The sequence below is a fragment of the Polychytrium aggregatum genome (assembly GCF_025602895.1).
Source record: "Polychytrium aggregatum strain JEL109 chromosome Unknown BJ171scaffold_12, whole genome shotgun sequence".
Lineage (NCBI taxonomy): Eukaryota > Fungi > Chytridiomycota > Chytridiomycetes > Polychytriales > Polychytrium > Polychytrium aggregatum.
Window position 1 is genome coordinate 682,579 of NW_026516214.1, and position 20,583 is coordinate 703,161.

The following is a 20,583-nucleotide window of genomic DNA, read 5'->3' on the forward strand; positions in this document are numbered from 1 at the left end:
ATCAGGTCCAACATGTTGGTACCCCGGCACGTTGAGTGCACAGGCAAGCCTATTTACTCCTGTTGCAGCCTAGTGCTGCCTCAGCTGCCCACAAGGTCTGAGATCAAGCGGGTGAACACATTTTCAAGCAGTTCCCACAAGGAAACAGCAGGATCGAGGGGAGGTCGGGGTGGTGGAGTGACAAGTGCTGGTACTATACTACGCTGTGATGAGGGTGCAGAGCGAGATTGCAAGGGTGGGACTACACTGAGTGTGGGAACGGATGCTAGCGCATGGTATGCACCAAGTATTTTTGGGTTATTTGGGTTTATTTACGATAGTTGTATATTCAAGAATATTCAAGATGCCATCAGCACCATGCGGTACCCGGCAGTGGGCGTACAAGCATGCTCACACACCCCTGTTGCGGCTGTTGCTGACTCTTCAGCCCACACGGCGGACCTTGGTTGGACACTTCCTCCAAGAGGTCCCACAGGGACTCGCTGTCGTGGCCTCGTGGCCCTGAGCGCCCTAGTTACTCTGTCACTGTCTGGCATTCTGCTTGGTGTAAAGAGAGGGTTGTCTCTCCTGCTTATCGTGGAAAGTGGTGTGTCCACCACTCTGTGTAGGTAATCCGCAGTTGAGGTGAAGTGCTCCGTGTGAAGTCGTACGTGCTGTGCGGAACAGCAAGCTCAGGCAGAACGTCTGTGTCCGGTGGAGCCACTTCTGTTCGTTCTTTGGGATGGCGTCGAGGGCGAGGCCGTATTCCATCATCGGCCGCAGGAATGTGCGGTATGCAATCGTCAGTGTCTTGGCCGTGAGGTTCCCAAGGGTCAGGCCCATCTTGGCCATGTTGGATGCTGCTTCTCTTGTCCTGGTCACCATTCGGTCCTGGTAGATCGTCGATGAAGGCGCTGAACATGAGTGGGCTCAGCACCGATCCCTGGATCAGTCCTTTCCGGAGCCATGCTGGCTTGGATCTTCGGCCCTTGCTGACCATTTGGATGGATACCCGGTCAAACATGGCTTTGAGGAAGCCGAGGGCGATGCCGTTCATTCTTCGCTGCTTGAGCTTGGTCCAGAGTCTCTCGCGCCATACTGTGTCATAGGCGGCTTTGATGTCGAGGAACACCAGGGAGTACTCCTCACCGTTCATCCTGTGGTGCTTGATCAGGGTGACCAGGGCGACGATCTGATCAAGGGTTCCTCGTCTGGCTCGAAATCCGCCTTGGGTGACGTCCATGTCTCCTGCCTGTTCTGCCAGGAAGGGGAGCATGATCCTTTCCACGATCTTCCTGCAAGTCTGAGTGAGACCGATAGGGCGATACATGGTCGGGTCCAGGGTCGATCCCTTCTGCTTGTACACTGGGTGGATCAGCACGCTGTTCCATTCGCTTGGCACCACACTGGCCTTGAGCGCCGCCATGATGATCAGGCGGAGCCACTCGGCTATCACTAGTGCGACTGGTATGAGCATTTCGCTCTTGATCTTGTCGGACCCCGTTGCCTTGCGGCGTGGTGCCTTCTCGATGGTCTCTTGGATGTGCTCCAGCGATACTTCTGGGAGCCGCTTGTCGGGCGGCAGGAGGGTCGCCTCCGTGCTCAGGGGTGGGGTCATACTTCTGTCGTACTCTGTCCCGCTGTCCTGCGAGGCAGAGGATACCTTGCCAAAGTGCACCACGAGTTTCTCGAGAGTCGGATCCGAGTTGTCAAAGAGATGGGATCCTTCCCTCTCCTTCCTCGTGCGCATCGCTCCGATGGTCTTGGTCATCTCGGAGCACTTCTGGGTGTCCATCGTGGCCATGGATTCCTTCCATGACCGTATGCCGTTCTTGCGCTTGAGCTGGGTGATGGCCTTTCTCGTGGACTGGAGCAGACGGCGCAGGTCGTCCAGCTCTTCCGTGTCGTACTCGGGGGTCTGGGCGAGCATTCTGCTCAGGCATCGCCGTTCTCGTTCCAGGCGTCGGATGTCGAGCCCCTGTGTGCCCTCGATCCGACCAGGGCTGATGCTGGATGATCCCTTGGTAGGTTTCTGTTGTTCTGCGCTTTGGCGACCATTGCTGGCAGTGGGACAGTGGGCGGGATGTGGTTTGTTCTCTGGTGTGTGTTCTCTTGCTGGGGATCCCGCGAATATCGAGATCAAGTAAGGGCATGCCACTTCTCATATCGCGGAGCTTGTCGCCATCGAAAAACAAACAAACCCTTGAGCATGGCCTCGATGATATTGAGCAGCATTGACTTGCCGTTCTGGGTGTCAACCACAAGGAACATGATCATTTCCCTGTTGCGTTCGGCGGTCAGTGCCGCATGGTCGTATCGGACCTCGAGCGTCGTCGTGAACATGTCCTCTGCCGTGGCCATGCGCCGTATGCCATTCAGGGGATTGATGAGAGTACCATCACTGAACACGACGCTGTCCGTCGATGTGTCCAGGGTGCCCACAAAGGCCTTGTATCCTTGGCGAAAGCGGTCTTGAACGACGAGTGGTGGTTGGCGAGTCCGCTACCGTCCTTGGTGATCAAGTCACAGTGGATCTTGTCGATCTGGGCAGCAGCGATTGCTGTATGGGATCGCATCGATTTGGGCCTGGTAGGTGCTTGGCGGCGTTGAGTGCCTCGGGGAATGCCAAGTGTTCGTCTCGAAGGAGACAGTCAAGGATGTTCGAGAGTGGTAGCTCCTTCCACATCGGGAACTCGAACTGGTAGCCCATGGTGGCATCGTCCTTGTCGGTAAACTGGGCAAGGTCATGGGCACTGGCATTGAGGCAGGAATAGATGCGGATGACATCATTCTTGATGGCACTTGTATCCTGGCAGCTGTGGATCGAGAGGAGTGGTTCTTGTCATTCGTGGTCCAAAGAGTCCCCTCTCAGTCTCCAGGCTGCACTGCAGTGGACTGGTTTCAACCTCGCATGGGCTTACCACATACGCTGGCGTGCCCCGGCGTCCCTGGGTCGGATCGAGGGTGGACCAGAAAGCTGCAGTGTGGCCATTATCTTTCTTTTGGCGGCTGGAGAGGCGAACCTATGCTCGTTTGGATCCAGGCCATTCGTCGCCTTTGCCATCCTTTTGTAGGTCCATCGATGCTGATCAGGGCACGCTGCCTGGTGTCGGATCGAGGGAGGATGGTCTTGGTGCCGGGGAAGGCTGGTGGCTTGCTGCCTGCTTTCTTCGGTACCATGTGGCGAGGAATGGTCTGGATCGTGCTAACTCTTTCCACTATCTTTGGTTATAGAATGAGTATCGATTGTGAATGTCGAGTTGTCGTTGTCGGGTCATCGGATGTTTCTCTCGGTCGATCAACATCAGCGATTGTTATGGGACGGCACTATTGTATATTGGATGTATTGGATGTATTGAACATCAAATACAACACCACTTAGCGATTGATCGGAATCACTTTGCAAGTCCACTCTTTGGTGTCATGGTGTCTTGGCTGCTTGTTCGGTGTTGTGATCAAGTTGTTTGGGAGTGGAACTCGAGAGTGGACTTTGGGATCAGGGCCATTTGCCGAGTTTCTTGAGACTACTGATGGCCCAGTCGAGACCCTGGTCGGCCGACTTGCGGTACCAGAAAATGGCGGTGTCGATGTCTTGAGGGACACCTTCGCCATTCTTGTAGCGGTTGCCGAGCCAATATTGTGCGTATCGATTGCCCTGCTCGGCAGACTTGCGACACCACTCGATTGCCTTGGGCTCGTCTCTGGTGACTCCGTATCCCCAACAGTTGAGAGAACCAAGCCTCCACTGCCCATACGAGTTGCCTTGGTTAGCCGACTTGCTGAACCACTCGAATGCCTTCTCGTAGTCCTTCGGTACACCCCAGTCACGCCAATAGCACTCTCCGATGCAGAACTGGCTGTCGCTGTGGCCTTCGTTGGCGAGCTGCTCGAAGATACCCGCTGCCTTCCTCCGGTCCTCGGTAGTTCCGAATCCATGAAACACACACACGGCCATGAGATGCCTGCACAACCAGTCTCGGTCCAATCCGAGCTGGCACAGTTCGAATATCTTGCGGGAAACGGGTGAGTTGGATGAGGCTACGAAACCAATCAGGACACCTTCCCCGAGCTCGAACCCATCCAATTTGTTCTCTCGGATGATCCTGACGCCCGTTTGCTTGTCTTGCTGGGTACCCCGGCCAAGATAGTGCATCCACCCAACCATGTGGGTGGCGATGGGTTTGATGATCGGATCGGTGGATTGGGTGATAACTTCCTGCCAGTGGTTGAGAGCAGCGACATCGCTCTGTTCGACACCATGGCCGATGAACGAGAACCAAGCTTGCAAGAACACGATGTGAAGGCGCCCATCTTCACTGCCCTGGTCGGCAGCCCTGGAATACCACTCGATGGCTGTGCTATAGTCTTGATCGACACCCTCGCCGCTCTCAAAGCATCGACCGAGAGCAACTTGGGCTTGTGCCATTCCACATTCTGCAAGACTGCGAAACATATCGACAGCTTTGGTGTGGTCTTCGTCGACCCCGACACCTTGATAATAACACTGGGTCAAGTGGAACTGTGACATTGTGTGGCTTGTGTTGGCGGCGATCTCCAAATGGCGGAAGATTCGCTGGCGGATAGCTTGCTGCTCGGATTTCTCCAAAGACTGATCGATAGCGAGATCGATTTGAAGGATCCGTGCCAGGAAATACGAGGCCACAGCATTGCCCATATCGGCTTGATCTTCGAGCCAGGATCGGTCGGCTGTGACCGGATCGTCGCAATGCAGCGATATGGCAATCAAGTCGCTCGGTGTGAGACCGATTCGCATCTGTCCATCTGGATTGCACAAGCCTGCATTCTGGCACCAGCTGTGGAAGCGAGCCACCTTGGAGCTCAGGAGAGGCTGGACATGCCTACACACTCGGAGGAGAGCCTTGATGGTGCTGTGATCGAGGGCAAGCTGGAAGCTGTCGTTGCAGCATATGATGGTGAAGATATCTGGGCTGTGCTCGAGTGAGAATTGGGTGATATCGGGCATCGACGAGGTTGCTCTGGTTTCAGCTTGAGCTTGGTGAGTGGGAGATGACTCCGTGGTTGGAGCAGGCTCGTTGATGCTGGCCATGTTGAATGTGGGATGGAGGAAAGTGGATGATGGAGATGGACAGGGGACAGGGAATTTGTGGCAAAGCAAGCCAAACAATGGCAGGCCATACACTGGCCATTGAACACACACACACAAGCCTGGCTCGATCCGATGGTTTGATGGCTGGAGTCGTTGTTCTTTGCACTGCCACAGGCACCGCCACATTCATCGAATGTGGAATCGAACATGGAATCGGATCCCACATTCATCTTCGCACGGGCTCTGATGCTGGCGAGATGATGCTCTTTGATATGTCTTTCGCTTGAGATTCCGTTTGTTCTGGCTGAGTGACACATGTGTGGCGCCGATACACCAAGCCACATCTCGTGGATTGGATCCGCAAGTGAGCATCGCCCCCAATCGCATCATCGTCGGCCACTCCCACACGCATCCACCACCATTCCCCCGCCTTTCTCCATCTCACCTTCTTACGTCATGCCGGCTTCAACCGAAACGATGGCGGAATCATCCTTGGACCAAGGGGGCTTCTCTCGCTTCGACCTTCTCACCGTCCTGATCACAAATGAAACGTTCATTCGCGCTGCGAGTCTGCCCTTGCTCACCAAGCTCCTGAGAGTCTCAAAGCGGACTCGGGCCATCCTCAGCACTGACCAGCTACAGAAACGGCTGTGGTTCGACTATTTGCATATCACTACCGAGTTTCTATTCCAAGGTGTCAGCCCATCGGTCAACCGCCATGATGTGATGCAGGGTCTCCGTTGCTATGTATTTCGCCAGAATCAGCGCAAGCCAACAAGCCCATCGATGCTGGAGAAGGAGAACAAGTTCTGGTTCGAAGTCTATCGAGACAGACAATTGTTTAACCGAGTGCAACGATACTGCCAAGTGACTGATCCAGAGTTCCGCCTCCCCGAGGACCCAAGATCTAACGGACTCGAGGGATTATCCGTCCAGGAGATGGTCGCGGTCGCTGAAATTGGATACTTAGAGTTCCAGTGGTTGATAAAGATTGAAGAATGGAACCGTCTCACGATTCGACCCAATGAGAGAAGAGCCGGCAGCGTCCATGTTTCGAAGCTTCTGCCATTTGACATCCCAAGGGTCGACGTCGCAATGGGAAGGAAAATGACAGTCGAGGATGTATCGTTTCTGGAAGTGTCCGGGTGGCCCAAGTGGCTCTCCAGCATTCAAAATCTGACAGTCAAGTATAGCTACCGGGAACAAACTACCGATCTACTCATCAGCCTGGAAGGCCTGCCGAAGGAGCTTCCCAGGCTGAGAAAGTTCGACCTGAGAGGATGCAGCCAACTGGCGTCGCTCAAGGGAATGCCTGAGATGCCAATGTTGGAGACTCTTCAGCTTCCCAAGTCGATAAAATCCCCTGAAGGAATCCCGAAGGAGCTGCCTTCGCTGACGACTCTCGACCTGAGTGGATGCAGTCAACTCACATCGCTCAAGGAATTGCCTGAGATGCCAATGTTGGAGACTCTTCAGCTTCCCAAGTCGATTGAGTCCCTTGAAGGCATCCCAAGGAAGGCACCCATGCTTACAAGGCTCGACCTGAGTAAACGTAGCCAACTCAAATCCCTGGAGGAAATATCTGAGATGCCGCAGCTGGAGATCCTTCGACTACCCGAGTCTCTAGAGTCCCTGGAAGACATGCCAAAGGAGCTGCCTTCGTTCCCTTTCTCTTTCTGGATTGATCTATTGGATTGAGTTGACTCCTTGGACGGTCAAATGTGCCAATGCTGCTCGAGCTCGACATTCCAGCTCGCGTCGAGATTTCCGCGGATGTTCCCGAGGAGCTTCCGTCCCTCACCAAGCTCACGATCTCCAGTCGGAGGATCTCCGGACTTCCGAAGGGATGTCGCGTTGTGTTCAACGATTTGCTCGAATACACCTTTGGCCGATTCTCAAGCTTGCTCGGCGTGGAGTTGCCCAATGTTTAGTGCTTCATCTATTTGACTCTATCGTTAGTGCCTCTCTTATTGTTTCGCCTGTTGCGAGTCATATGGGGGGATTTCCCCTGCAGCTATTGTTATAATCTCGCCATCGTTTCGAGGACGACGGCTTTGCTCGTTGTGGATATGGCTTGGCTTGACCCGGATGGATCCGTCTCGTTGGCTCTGTCATCGCCGAGACTCTCATGGGTCCTCAAACATCCGTTCTCTCGCCAGCGTCATCCCGCCGGGCCAGTATGCACCCACGCCGCTCTCTCGCCGTAGCGATCCCTCGCTGCCTCTATCGAGCTCCGATGGTCCGGAGCTGCGCGGGTCTCCCTGTTGCAAGAGCATCTTGGTGCAGACCCTTCTCGGCCGGCCAAGCACCCAAGCCTCGTCACAGCCCGTCCTCCGATTTGCTCAAAGATGTCGGGCTGGAGATTGTCTTTGAATCGGGACAGCCGCTCGACAGCTCTGGTGCTGCCTCGGTGCTTGAGCACACCGCATCTGTCCGGGGCATCGAGAATGCCGATCGGCACCCGCGCACGACGTCACTTGCCGAGCTGCAACAAGAATTTGGCGACCAGAGCCAGCTCGGCCTCGAGATCGAGTTCGAGCCGCCAGAGTTCAAACCCTCCTTCTTGGCCGATCCGCTGCCCGTATCGCTGCCCGTACCGCAAAACGACGTGATGCCCCTGCCTCCCGCTGCAGCCAAACATTTGAATGCCATCGACGATGCGCCTGAAAGCTGCTCCCAGGACACCGTCAACAATGCCCTCTCTGAGCTCTACGGCGAGATCGACGCTATCGAGCTTCGCCTTTCAAATCTGCGCAGGAGGATCCGGGCCATCGAGGGCACTCTGGACCATGCCCAACGAGCGCTCTGAAACCGTCATCCTGCAAGCCAACTGAATCGACGTGTCGCCGTCGCCACCACACAGCCGATCGAGGGATTTCCGGCTGGCACTGCACAACTCTGGCCAAGCTCGATATCACCTTCACGGGGATCTCATCTATCGCCTTGCCATCGAGGTGTATTGAGAGCCGCACTATCCGTCAGTGTGTTCTCGGATCAAGAGAAGCCCGTAGCGGCGGCCGCCACCACCATCATCGCCCATGTGTTTCTCTGGGCCTCAAACGAAGGACAAGGGAGGGAGTGCGAATGTGAATGCGAGTGCGGATACGAATGCGGATACGAATGCGAATGCAAGGAAGCGGGGGGCAGGCGAATTGGGTCGTTCGGCATCGAAGCCGCACTTGGCCAAGCGGCACCCAGCTGCTCAGGCATCGTTGTGACCCGCCGCGGCGCCGTCGTTCAGCTGTCGAACGAGGAGATCGTTTTCACGCTTCATCTTGGCCACCACGTTTTTGATGGATGTGAGCTCAGTGTCCGTGGGCGACTCTGAAACAAGTCCCCGGTGCCACGTTAGTGAGCAAGCCGAGATTTACACTGACAAGCTCAATACAGAACAATGGATCATGCATTCTCACGCCCAAGCAACCAGCACCCATTGCGCTGCCGTCACAATCACTCCACTCGTCTCTTCGTCGAGTGCTTCCGTCTGAATGCCCTGGCTACTTACGGGTCTTGCGCAGCGTCGAGGGAATCTTGTGGCTGTGTCGTTGGCTGAGATCGACATCGACGCCGCTGTCCTGCCTCTGGCTGTTGTTTTTCGGCTGGGACGACTTTGTGGCAGCCTCGACGACCGCAGCAGCCGTTTCCGTCGTTCCCAGGGACGTGAGCATCATGATCTGCTCTGTCGTTGAGCGAATGCGATTGCCGGACGCCAGTTTGTACATGTCCATCAGCGAGATTGGGGAGGGCCGTGACGGTCCTGCTTGGCCAGCACCGTCGGCGACGCTTGCGCTGGTACCGGCATTGGGTCGGCCCGTGCCACTCGGCCCTGCCTCTTGCTTGGCCGGCTCCTGGTGGACCAAAAGTCTGTACTGCTCGTCGAGCCACTCCATAGCCAACTTCTGGGCCAGGTCTTTCTTGATCGACCCATCGTGCTGTGCATGGGGAGGATGGCCGCGCATTCGGTGGGGTTGCTGGGTCGGGTGGTCGGCACGCTGCTTGCCCTTCTCATGTCGGTCGACATGGTGGCTCCTGCGGAGCTTCTCGCGGTACTTGTCGAGTTTACGGAGACGGTGCTCTTGCGCATGAATGCGCTCCTGCAGCTCGGAAAACTTCTCATAGTCCTCGTTGTGGATAGATGCAATGTGCCTCTTGAGCATGTCGTTCTCGCGGGTCAGGCGGGAGAAGGCATGGCGGTCGTCGTGGACATTGGATTCGCTCGAGTGCGCATCGCCGTCGATGGCTGTGACATAGCTGGACTTGCGGCTCTCCATATCAAGGTAGTGCGGGTTCTTTCTCGCGGGCTCTCGAACACCTATCAACGACAGGATGCTGCTCATGCCCGGAAACCAGTTCAGGCCAGAGTGCTTGTTCTTGTTCTTGCGTCGTCCGCCCGAGGACGGGTTTCTTGGGACCACTCGGTTAACCGGAACGGTCGCAGGTGTTCTTGGGAGACGATGGTTCAGGGCCGGCGCTGGATGTAATTCGTTCGCCTGGGATGTACTCGTCGGGTCGCTGGAGGTTGTCGTCGGAAGAGACAGCTCTTCGCTTGCGCTGGGCTGGAGGACGTGGTCGTGCAGCATCCTCCAGGCGGTGCTGCCAAAGAGGGCCGCCTCCATTTCCTGTTTCTTGTGGAGCTCTTGAAGCTTCTTGAGTTCTTGGTCCTGCTTCTTTTTTGATTCGGCATTCTTGGCGATTTCCTCCTGCTGGCTGAGCATGAGTCGCTTCATGTAGTCCTCGACGGTGCCATAGTCCTCGGAAGCCCTCCCGCCCAGCTGCTCCTCCTGACCGCGCCGCAGAAGCAGGGCATTGATCAGCATCTTCATCGTCTCTTCGCTCTGGGTGGGCACTCGCTTGGCATTGCCACTCGGCTTGCGAATGCGGGTGCCGGGGATGTGGGCATCAAAGTCGAGCGGCTCTCGGCCCTGGTTCTTTGCCTTTTCGCCCTTCTTCAGGACTTCCTGCTGTTCCTGGATGATTCTGAGCAGCACATCGTCGCCATCGTCTTCTCGCGCGGCCTCGTCGTTGTGGTGCAAAGTAGGGCTGCCCCGCGGGTACTTGGCCTCGACATCCCTGGCGTTGGATGCGAGCTTGATCTTGGCAAGTTCAGACTCGAGTTTGGGATCGCGCTCCAGACCAAGGGGATGTGGCGGCAGGGGGGCGGGTGCTCGGTGTGGTGATCGGTTGGGCGACCGGTTGGGCGAGCGATTCGGGGAGCGATTCGGGGAGCGTGCCGGTGATCTTGACAGATACTCGCCGGGCCCGGCCTGTGGCCACTCGCTGTCGCCGGGGATAACAGGCAATTCAAGACAACGGGCCAGGATGTGGACCGAATCCTCGCGGAGCTTGACCAGTCGCTGCGGGCGAGAAAGGGGCTTGGTTAGAACATGGGATAGTGCGCCAGCAAGACTCAAGCACTCCAGGCTGCGGAAACAATGCGTTTGATGTGGCAACGGTTGTTGCGGACGGAAAGCATGGTCATCTGCGGTGCTCGGGCTGCATGCGGACCCAACGTTTGCAGAGCATCGCGCGCAGTGAGCCGACGATGGTGTATGCATACCCCAATCTCGGTCTGGGAGCCTTCGCGGAAGCACACATAGTGCTTGAACGTTTCTTTGAAGCTGTTGATGATGCGGTGGGACTCTTCTTCCTCCTTGAGTGAGCTGTAGCCCTTCTCGATGGCTGTTGTTGTCTCCTGCAAAGACGGTTCAGAAGAGTAACGTCAGCTGGGCCACAGAATCGGCGCCCCAGTTTGCCGCTGAGCTCGCTTACTCAGCCGCCTCTTACCTCGAGCTTTTTCAGCAACTCATCCTTCTCGAGGCGATTGATGCGAACGGCATCCTGAATTGTCTTGAGCTGCCTTCTCCTGGCCTCGAGCACAACATCGACGCTCGCATTTCCCTCAATATCGTCTGCAAGTACGTGCGCACGCATACACAGTCAATCCGGGCTACGCTGTTGGCTTCTGCACTTTGTATAAGCATGAATCGTCTATTGGCGGTCGTATATAGGCGAGCGGCTCGGCTTACCCAAGTTGGTGGAGACCTTCCGGAGTTCCTCAAGCTTCTTGGTGCAGTCCTTCTTGATCTCCTCGACTCGGGCCAGGAAGACATCGCGTTCCTTTCGAAGAGCCTCGATGGTGCTGATGCGGGTCTGGATAGGGATCTTGTCGGGCGGAGGCAGAATCGCTTTGAGCTTTTCCTTTGATGAGGCGTCGTTCAAGCGCAAGATCGGCGAGGATGGTAAGCGACGCACAGTGCCAGGACGAAGGGCGAATCACCCGGACCCAAACTGGGTGCAACTGTCGCTCACATTGCTCGTCCCCTCCCCGTGTCATGCACACCGCCCTGCATTTTGACGATTACAAACTCTGCTGGCCTACCTCGCTCCATCCGAGAGGACTGAATTCGCTAATGTCCAGCTCATACAATGTCTTGAGCTCGCTGCATCGCGCACGGCTTTGTCGTGCGAGCTCGTCCGTTTGCACTGAGGCGGCCCTCAGGTTGCTGATGGACGAGAAAATGAGAGGATCGGACGGGAACTGGGTCACGTCGATATGGTCCAAGATATACACAGCCTGGTTGTGGATGATGGCGATGGTCAGTTAGTGTGGGGTCTCTCTGAGCGCAACGCCGGAGGAGAGGGCATTCGGATGGCAGACCACAGGGCAACTTCCGGATGCCAAGATACACAGTGAAGTTCATGTTGCCTGCATCAACTGCATCATCTACATCATCTGCATTGACTGCATTGACTGCATTGTCTGCATTGTCTGCATTGTCTGCATTGTCTGCATTGTCTGCATTGTCTGCATTGTCTGCATTGTCTGCATTGTCTGCATTGTCTGCATTGTCTGCATTGTCTGCATTGTCTGCATTGTCTGCATTGTCTGCATTGTCTGTATTGTACCTCGTGGATGTTGTTCCCGATAATCTCATGGAGGCGATCGAGCTGGATGATCAAGTTGGACGACGAAATGATGCGTTCCTCGAACTGAAACACCTTGAGCTGCTCGATGATGGAGTTGCTGCTGAGGCTGCCTTCCTGGGCGAGCTTGGAGACCCAGGGGAGAGGCTGTGCTGGGACGCGAGTGTTCAAACGGGCGACGATACTGGAGTGGTGTATGAGTGTGAGACAGTGAGATTTCAACGAGATGTCATCCCTGCGCGCCCCAATATCTGTCTCGTCCCTCCCTGTCACGCCCTCCGTCATGCTCTTTGACGTACCCGTCAATATCCGCAATGCAGGCCAAGAGCTCCGACTTTCCAGCCTCCACGATGCGCTCGGCGTCCTTGATGTATGATGCGGCACTTTTGTGGTGATTTGGGGCCACGAGGGCGTGAAAGATGTCTTGGAATCGCGACATTTCGCCAAGGACTTGGTCCGCCGAGACAGGACGCACGAGGTTTTCGGTGGGCCGTCGCACCGGCGCCAGTAGTCTTGTGTCGATGCGAGGGTGATGGAATGTGGCCGTGTTGGCAGCGTTGGCCAGCAGCAGCGCACTGGAAATGACTTTGTGGTATCCCTGGCAACAGCGAAGCAAGCCGAAACGAAACGGAGGTTGGTGCGCGGATCGAAAGGCGGAGGACGGCTCAATACGCCAGAGAAATACGACAGTGCGAATCCTTGGGTGAACACCACCCACCAATGCCATTTCGGCCAGGGACCCGGGTACATCTTTGACGAGCTTCAAGGTGCCCTCAGCCATTTCTTTCGCCAACCCAAGCCGAGCGATTCTCTCTCCGACAATCTTGTCCGGAGTCATCGTGGGCGGTGTGTGGAAGTGCGAAATGGCCGAGAACAACAGCGACTTGACTTTCATTTGCAGAGACCACGACTACATGTTGCGCCAGATTGGGTTAATATATACGCCTGAATCGAGGCAGTTGGGTAGATCGCCCGTTGGCAACATGACTGCGACTTTGGCGACAGGGCAATGCGTCCGGGCGACCCTAGACACTGATCATGCGCCTCCACAAGAGGGATTTCCAGAGTGCGAGGATTGGACGACGCAACATACCCTGGGCACACGGGTCTTGGCAAAAGGCAGTGCGCTCTTCGAGCTGCGGTAGGCAAGCTCGTAGTAGTCCCCGGCCTGAGCGGCGATCATGGCGGTGACGGGGCTGCTGGTTTTGTCTGCCATGTCAAGAAAACACGCACAACAACTCAGACCCATCAGCAAACATGGTGCATTCCGATATCCATCAGAGAGCCAGGACCTCACGGGTGACGAATAGATGAAGCGCACAGCGACTAGAGACAAATGCGCAATTATTACAAGCCACACACCACCCTCCCAGGCTCACCTTCGTTGGCCTTTTCGTAGAAGCACTCGAGGGCCTGGCAGAGCATAAACTCGGAGAGTGCCGTGAGAGTGCAGTCGCAGAGGTCGCTCGTCTTGTCCAAGGTCACCTGGATGCGCTGGCAGAGAACATCGCGGACGTAGAGCAGGACCCCGCTCGCTTGCTGTGGGACATCACAAGGCGCATTGCCGTTCGGTAGTCAGGTTCTGCATCGCTGAATAGCAGGTGCCGAAGCGCTGTCGCCAAAAGTCGCACATTCTGCTTGGGACTCGACAGACCTGAAAGTGCTTGGCAGCGAGTCGTTTGCCATCGGGCGTCCAGAGCCGCTGGGATACGCCGAGCTGGCTGAGTATGGCAGCGACATTGAAGAGAGTAGCGGCCTTCTCATACTGGATACAGTCCGTGATCACTGCCGTGGCGAAGGTGACCGTATCAGCGGCAGGATCAGCGTCAATGTGGTCGATGTAATAAGAGCCAACTAAACAGCGAAACGCGACTTTGTCTGGGCACACGATGCGAATGATTTACCTTTCTTATCGCCGGAGAAGGCCTCGAACCAAGTAAACCCGATTCGGATCTATACAAACACACCACATCCAGCAGCGGTTGGGCCACACCCGCAGTTCAGCGCCGTGCCGACCAGCGGCGAGTCATATAATATATAGACACCACAATATCAGGTATGAAGGAGAGCGTCAGATGTGAGGTTGATGTGCGCAAGATAAGCGAGCAGAAGCTGCAAGCAAGATTGCCTGCTGACAGAGGCGAGCTTTACCGAGCTGGTCTGGAAAGGAAACTTCTTCTCGAGGCACGTAAGATGGTGATAGTAGCTATTGCCGTATCGCGGGGGTGGCATTATAAGTCACGATTGTAGTGACAGAGTCGCCAAGGATATACATCAGAGAGTACTGACGACAAGAATCGAGCGATACTTACTGGGCAAGCCTCTCGATGCCTTCTGCGCTTCGCTCGGGCGCGCCGGCATGGACCCTGAGCTGGTTCAGGGCATACCACTGCGAGTCGGACGGCAGCAGCAGCGACGTGGTCTTCAACAGCTGGTACCTCCACCACTCATCCGTGTGGGCGCTACTGGGCTCCCTACAATGGATGGACAGAAGGCCGCGCCGAGTGTGTATCAGCAGCAAGATGGTGAGCGCTGGCAACTCAAAGGCGATGTGTTGCAAAGATAGGCGAGTCTGGCGGCTGATGGATGGGCACGGAGGTGCTGCGACACTTACTGAGCTCGCTCCTGGGGCTCGAGGTCGATGCGGGTTGTGGGAGAGCCAACGGTCTCGTAAATCCAGGGGAGTAAGACGGCCTTGAAGTCCAGGAAATCGAGCGGGGGCTTTGGTTCTCTCGGCTCGACCTTTGCAATCTTGAGGATCACTCTCTCGGCAATGGAGCGAATGCCCTGGACGGCTGGGGCAGAGCCTAGGTTCGAGGGCAAGGGGTGGTTGCGCTTGCATGGAATCGCGCAAAAGGTCGTGGCATCGCTGATGCCGGGAAACTCGGGCCCGTCCACGAAGGGAATGTGTTGCTGTCCCTCGTGGGTGAGTTCGTAAAAGTGCGAGAACGAGTGCGGGATCTCGCTGTCACTGATCATGGCGCTTTCTCACGCGAAGCGAGCGGACGCGGGAGCCAGAAACCGATGCGACGAGAGAGAGGTGGGAGCGTGGACGTGTGGGAAATGGGATTGCACGCAGCGGATCGGTGCTGTTGGAAAGGGTAAATGTGGAGCAGTGGTGCCAGGAAAGTGTAGGGGGGTTGTGAAGACGAGACTGAATGTGCCTATGCTTGTGACGATAGCCGCGATAACTCTGCGAGTGAGTGGGCTTGGGAACTGAGCCAGACAGACCAACAGGTCGACAGAACAAGAAAGCGAAAACGCAGGGGAAGGCGTGGGAACGAAGATGCGATGCGACGGGACGCTCGAGATCGGGGCGTGGGCTGCGGAGCACCCGCTGGCGGTTCTGTTCAATCGAGTGTGCTATCGAGGAGGAGGAGGAGAAACCCAGGACCGGCCGGGGCCGCCTGGGGACAAGCTCGCAGCGAGTCTCAATCATGGAGCGATGGCAACGGTGATTGCGGCTGCAGCTGTCGGTGGCTGCAAGGGCGGCAAAGCCCACGCCAGTGCGTTTCATGGTCATGTCAGGGCTCATCCTGCCCGACCCATGTAGCTCATGCGGCTCATGCCAGGCAGATTCATGGCCTGTCCAGAGATCATGCTGTCATGAGACGGCGCCGTCGTGGCGACGGAGATGGAGATCCGCTCGGCGATGACGCAACGGCGAGGCGCATGGGCCGAGTGGCAAGCAGCAGCGAAATCACAAGCAGCAGCGAAATCACAAGCAGCGACCAGCAAACCACGTCACAAGCCGCCAGCCAGACACGGACACGCCCAGCCCCAGATCTCCAGACAGCCACCGAGCACCGACAAGAAGCGATAGTGGGCTGCAGGGCGAGGAGAGCACTCGTCTGGCCGGGCGAGAGGTGGCCAGCGATCGCGATCGATTGATCGATCGATCCAAGACCACCTCTCAGCACAGCATCTGCCACGCCCAGGCCTCACCAGCCGCAGCACCAGACCTCACCCAGACCTCACCCAGACCTCACCCAGGCCAGCACCACCACGCCCAGACCTCACCCAGGCCTCACCCAGGCCTCACCCAGGCCAGCAATCCTCCTTGGCCCCGCATCCCCAGAGACCATGTCCAGGGGCCGCCCGTGCCAGTGTTTGTGGGGCAGCCCAGGCGCGCTTTCCTTTTCGGGCTGCTCCTGCCACTCCCCAAAAAAAGCCAGCGAAAGTGCGAGCACGCCGGCCTCGGCCGAGCCCGCAGCCCACAAAGCGCCTGTCCGCGGCTGGCATGTGAGAGCCCGCCCCCAGCCAATGGCCGTGCGCATCGCCGGCTCGACCCGCCCTCGAACCGCCGCCTGTGGCTCGTTTTTTTCTTTGCGTTTTGCGGCCATTGCGCGACAGGCGCGGTGTGGTGCCTGGCACCGGCTCCCCCGCCCATGTCCTGCCTGCTGGCGATATAATCCCCCGTGTCGCCCTCGCCGGCTGCTGCCTTCCTCTACCTCACCGCCGCTGCTCTTTGCTCCCACCCCCCTCATCGGTGCTGGAAGGTAAGGCCCCTGTGTGCCTCGGCTGCCGTCAGATCAAATCCGTCTCTCCTCCCCCCCGATCGGTCCTGCTCGATCGGGCTGCATCGCCTGCCGCCCATGATCCTGATGCCGCTGCGGCGATCGTGCTGCTGGCCCAGATCGGGGCTGATCTGCGGCTCAGATCCCGGCTGCATCGGCCTCTCCTTGGTCGCCGTGAACCGGCCAGACCCTGTGCTGCAGCATTGGCTGCACTGCCGGCATCTGGACATGTCGCTGGCACTTTTTTTGCGGCCGCTCCTGCTGTTCCCAGCATCTTTCGTCCGTTTCTCTTCCGTTTTCTTTCCGTTCTGCCAGCGTTTTCACCCAAATAACCTGTGACTCACCACACTTCTCGCTTCAGTACCTGCTGCAGAATGTCGTCCCAAGTAAAGGCTACTCCCAGAGCAGCCCACGTCCCAAGCGCCCACACCGCCGGTATCCAAGTCTCGGCTGGTGGCTCCCTGGGCTCCAAGGCCCGCGGCTCCCGCAGCTTCTACGAGTACAAGCGTGTCTACTTTGCTCTCGCTGCTGCCGTCGGCGTCCTGGCTGTCTTTGACTGGATCCCAAAGTCGCTTGATGTCAAGCGCAAAGTCCTGGCCCCCTTCTCGCCCTTCACCTACGTCCCCGTGGCCTTCCAGGTCGCCGGCCTTACTCTCTTCTTCGCCATTGTCGCCTTCTTCCTGACCTCGGGTCGCCCCTACCTCCTGTTTGCTTGGAACTGCTTCATCAAGCCCTTCTTGACCAAGAAGGCCAACGGTGTCGACACCGATGAGCACCAGAAGCGCCTCGAGCAGTTTTACGAGGGCCAGGCCGACATCTATGACGTCACTCGCCGCCGCCTCCTCCGCGGCCGTTCCACCATGCTCAAGCTCTGCGCTGCCCAGCTCCGTCAGTACTACCCCCTCCGTGAGGCCGGCAACCCCGTCTCTGAGCTCAGCAGCAAGGTCAAGAACTCGGACGAGCTCCCCTCGCCCCCCCTGTCCCCGTCCAACCCCCGTGGTGCCAACCGCCGCTTTGCCTGGATCGACATTGGCGGCGGAACCGGCGAGAACATTGAGAGAATGAACCAGTTCTTCCCCATCTCCAACTTTGACAAGGTCTACCTCGTCGACATCACCCCCTCGCTCTGTGAGGTCGCCCGCAAGCGCTTTGCCCGTCTCGGCTGGACCAATGTCACTGTCCTGTGCATGGACGCCACCAAGTTCAAGGTTCCCGAGGAGGACGGCAACGACATTGAGATTGCCCTGATCACCCTGTCCTACTCGCTGTCGATGATGGAGACCTTCTTCCCGCTGGTTGACTCGCTCACCACCATCCTGTGCCCCACCGGCATCCTCGGTGTCGCCGACTTTTACGTCTCGCCCAAGCGCTCGTCCGACCCCACCCGCCAGCTCGGCTGGTTCATGCGCTGGTTCTGGTCCATCTGGTTCGATCTCGACAACATCTACCTCCACCCCTCGCGCCGTGAGTACCTCGAGTACCGCTTCAAGACCATCAAGTCCCTCAACGGCAAGAACATGTTTATCCGTCCCTTTGTCAAGATCCCCTACTACGTTTGGCTCGGTGGCCAGAAGGTTGCCGAGGAGATGCCTCTCCTGAGCCTCGACGACAGCGCCCCCGCCAACGACAACGACGAAACCCAGTCCAACGCCTCTGACGACCAGGAGCTTGACTCTGTCGAGCTCCGCTCCGAGAGCCAGCACCACGTCTCTGCCAACCACGTCCACGGCACCGGTGCCAAGTGGCGCCAGGTCTTTGACCCCAAGCTCATCCCCCGCTTCACCACCTACATCTACGCCTTTGCCTGGGAAGACCCCCGCGTCGACCTGGAGTTCCTGGACCTGACTCCCGAAGACAAGATGCTCATCATCACCTCTGGCGGCTGCAACGCCCTCGAGTACGCCGCCAAGGTTGGCCCCGCCCGCATCCACTGTGTTGACCTCAACCCCTGCCAGAACCACATGCTCGAGCTCAAGCTCGCCGGTCTCAGCTCCATGACCTACAACGACTTCTGGCGCCTCTTTGGTGACGGCTACATCCCTGGCTTCGGCACCCTCCTGGACACCCACTTCTCGCCCTTCCTGTCTCCCTACGCCTACCACTTCTGGAAGCAGAACGCCGACTTCAAGAGCCTGTTCACCACCGGCTGCTCGGGTCTCGCCATCCGTGTCTTCCAGTTTGTCGTCAAGGCCCGTGGTCTCACCAAGTCTGTCAACCGCATGTGCCACGCCCATGATCTCGAGACCCAGTGGAAGATCTGGGAGACCGAGCTCCGCCCCCACTTCCTCAGCAAGTGGCTGATTGCCCTCCTCAACAACGACCACTTCCTGTGGGGTGCCCTCGGTGTTCCTCCCGCCCAGATGCAGATGCTTCTGGAAGAAGGTACGTTGTCCTAGTGTGTGGAAGTGTTTTTTGCCTGGCTGCCATGTTTGTGAGTGGTGAGCTTTGGTGGTCATGTGCATGCGCTCGCTGTGGGATTGTACTTTTGCAGCATGTCACTCGTCTGCGGGTGGATCGCTTGGGACAGTCGCTGCCTATGCTTGCGACTGCATGTGGTAGATGTCGAGCATCCGCGACCGCCGCCTGGTACGCCGCCTTCACACCGGCTTGGGTGGTGCAAGTCCCTCCCCAGCGCCAGGCGGCGGTTGGCAAGCTCCGGTGGCCTCGTCCCATCATTATCGTCATCACTTCCCCTGCCCCGCCCCCTCCCCCTGCGCTAGCGATGTGCGTGTATTGCGTCTGCACCTGGGTTTTGCGACCCGTAAGAGCTCCTCTTACATTATGGGAATTCAACCTCCCCGTCGCATTATTTCACCTGGTGGCCTTTAATTTGGCTTGAGTGTCGGAGTTCAACCTCCTGTCACCCCCGGTGATCTAACCCATCCGTCCCCCCCTTCTCTGCCTGCCTGCCTGCTTGCCTTTGCGGCTCCCACACCTCTGTCTTTGGTCCCGTTGGCTGTGCATGCGCCTCTCTGCGCATCCCTTGGTCTGTCTCTTTTTCTCCTCTAGGCTCTGCCCACAAGTACGTCGTCGACACCTTCGATCCCGTCATCCGCAACACCCTCCTCCGCGACGATAACTACTTCTATTACATGTGTCTCATGGGCCGCTACCGCCAAGGCAACACCCCCGCCTACCTCGACGAGGAGGGCTTCAAGGTTCTCCAGACCGACGCCCGACGCCTCGAAGCCATCAGGATCCACACCGACACCATCCTCAACGTCCTCAAGCGCGAGGTGCCCGACGGCGATCTCACCCGTGTCATCCTCATGGACCATCTCGACTGGTTCAGCGACGAGGATGCCGATGCCGAGATCAGCGCCGTGGCCCAGAAGCTGAAGAAGGGCGGCCGTGCCTACTGGAGATCCGCCGGTAAATATCCCTGGTACAATACCATCTTCGAGAAGCGCGGTTTCCGGGTCTACCCCTGCCAGATCCGCGAGGAGCCCAAGATGTACATCGACCGCGTCAACATGTACGCCTCCTTCTGGTGCGGTGAGAAGCTCTAATGGGTTTTTTGGCCTTGCGAGAACTGAGGACGCTCTTCCCCCCGGGGTCCTGCATTCCGCCGACCGGCCGAGAGAGAATGATGTCGTTTTGCTCTTGTTTCCCTACCTGTACCTGTTCCTCTACCCTTCGCCCTCTGTGATTGTCTTTCTTGGCTCTCTCTGTGGTCGGGGTGTTGCCTCCTTGGTTTTGGCTGTGCTGCGCTGCTGTTGCTGCTGCTGCTGTCGCTTCTGGTGTTTTTGGCAACAGGACCGGGCGGGATTCTCCTTGGGCTCGCCCGTGGGGGCCCGCAAAGGACGATGCCTTCCTGTTCAATGACACCTGTAGCGGGGCGGTGGAGGCCGCAGATGGATATGCACGCAATGCCAACAGAGGACGGCAACAACCTGCCGGAGAGTGGGCAAGAACAGTCCATGTAAATGTCAAAAAACCACCCCATCCGCAATATAACAGCGTTTCCAAAATGAAATGGGACACCCCCGTTTTAAGATGGGATGGGATGGGATGGGATGCGGATGTCGTAGGCATAATCCATTCGATGGCCGTGTCTTGAACGTGGGCGATACTCTGGCTGACAATGCTCGCAAC

General features: G+C 57.4%; 5 protein-coding genes across 5 annotated transcripts; 3 read left to right on the plus strand and 2 right to left on the minus strand.

Annotated features, from left to right (window-relative positions):
• Window positions 1–3,475: 3,475 nt before the first annotated feature.
• Window positions 3,476–4,633, minus strand: BJ171DRAFT_457759 (uncharacterized protein; the record flags this gene model as incomplete). Its single annotated transcript, XM_053108360.1, has 2 exons — window positions 4,272–4,633; window positions 3,476–3,941 (listed from the first exon to the last, which is right to left on the minus strand). The coding sequence occupies exons 1-2, from the start codon at window positions 4,505–4,507 to the stop codon at window positions 3,476–3,478; spliced, it is 702 nt and encodes a 233-aa protein (XP_052968244.1). The 5' UTR covers window positions 4,508–4,633.
• Window positions 4,634–5,463: 830 nt separating this feature from the next.
• Window positions 5,464–6,911, plus strand: BJ171DRAFT_499002 (uncharacterized protein). The gene has a single exon (XM_053110422.1). The coding sequence runs from the start codon at window positions 5,504–5,506 to the stop codon at window positions 6,743–6,745; it is 1,242 nt and encodes a 413-aa protein (XP_052968245.1). The 5' UTR covers window positions 5,464–5,503; the 3' UTR covers window positions 6,746–6,911.
• On the plus strand, window positions 6,775–7,856 carry BJ171DRAFT_580243 (uncharacterized protein; the record flags this gene model as incomplete). The annotated part of the gene is made up of 3 exons (XM_053114027.1): window positions 6,775–6,977; window positions 7,207–7,286; window positions 7,396–7,856. The coding sequence occupies 3 exons, from the start codon at window positions 6,775–6,777 to the stop codon at window positions 7,854–7,856; spliced, it is 744 nt and encodes a 247-aa protein (XP_052968246.1).
• A 393-nt stretch (window positions 7,857–8,249) lies between these two features.
• BJ171DRAFT_580244 (BRO1-like domain-containing protein) lies at window positions 8,250–14,950 on the minus strand (the record flags this gene model as incomplete). Its single annotated transcript, XM_053114028.1, has 16 exons — window positions 8,250–8,371; window positions 8,553–10,401; window positions 10,605–10,739; window positions 10,832–10,956; window positions 11,074–11,245; window positions 11,427–11,621; window positions 11,954–12,155; window positions 12,271–12,569; window positions 12,690–12,881; window positions 13,065–13,180; window positions 13,351–13,510; window positions 13,626–13,756; window positions 13,876–13,924; window positions 14,123–14,177; window positions 14,284–14,445; window positions 14,586–14,950. 16 exons carry the CDS (start codon window positions 14,948–14,950, stop codon window positions 8,250–8,252), a joined length of 4,329 nt encoding a protein of 1,442 aa, XP_052968247.1.
• A 1,477-nt stretch (window positions 14,951–16,427) lies between these two features.
• On the plus strand, window positions 16,428–20,459 carry BJ171DRAFT_499010 (uncharacterized protein). Its single transcript, XM_053110423.1, has 3 exons — window positions 16,428–16,470; window positions 16,850–18,870; window positions 19,498–20,459. Exons 2-3 carry the CDS (start codon window positions 16,863–16,865, stop codon window positions 19,995–19,997), a joined length of 2,508 nt encoding a protein of 835 aa, XP_052968248.1. The 5' UTR covers window positions 16,428–16,470; window positions 16,850–16,862; the 3' UTR covers window positions 19,998–20,459.
• Window positions 20,460–20,583: the final 124 nt, after the last annotated feature.

Coding starts and splice junctions, on each gene's coding strand:
- BJ171DRAFT_499002 (XM_053110422.1), top strand. CDS start 5,504: ATGCCGGCTTCAACCGAAACGATGGCGGAATCATCCTTGGACCAAGGG.
- BJ171DRAFT_499010 (XM_053110423.1), top strand. CDS start 16,863: ATGTCGTCCCAAGTAAAGGCTACTCCCAGAGCAGCCCACGTCCCAAGC. Junction 18,871..19,497: donor GCAGATGCTTCTGGAAGAAG/GTACGTTGTCCT, acceptor TTTCTCCTCTAG/GCTCTGCCCACAAGTACGTC.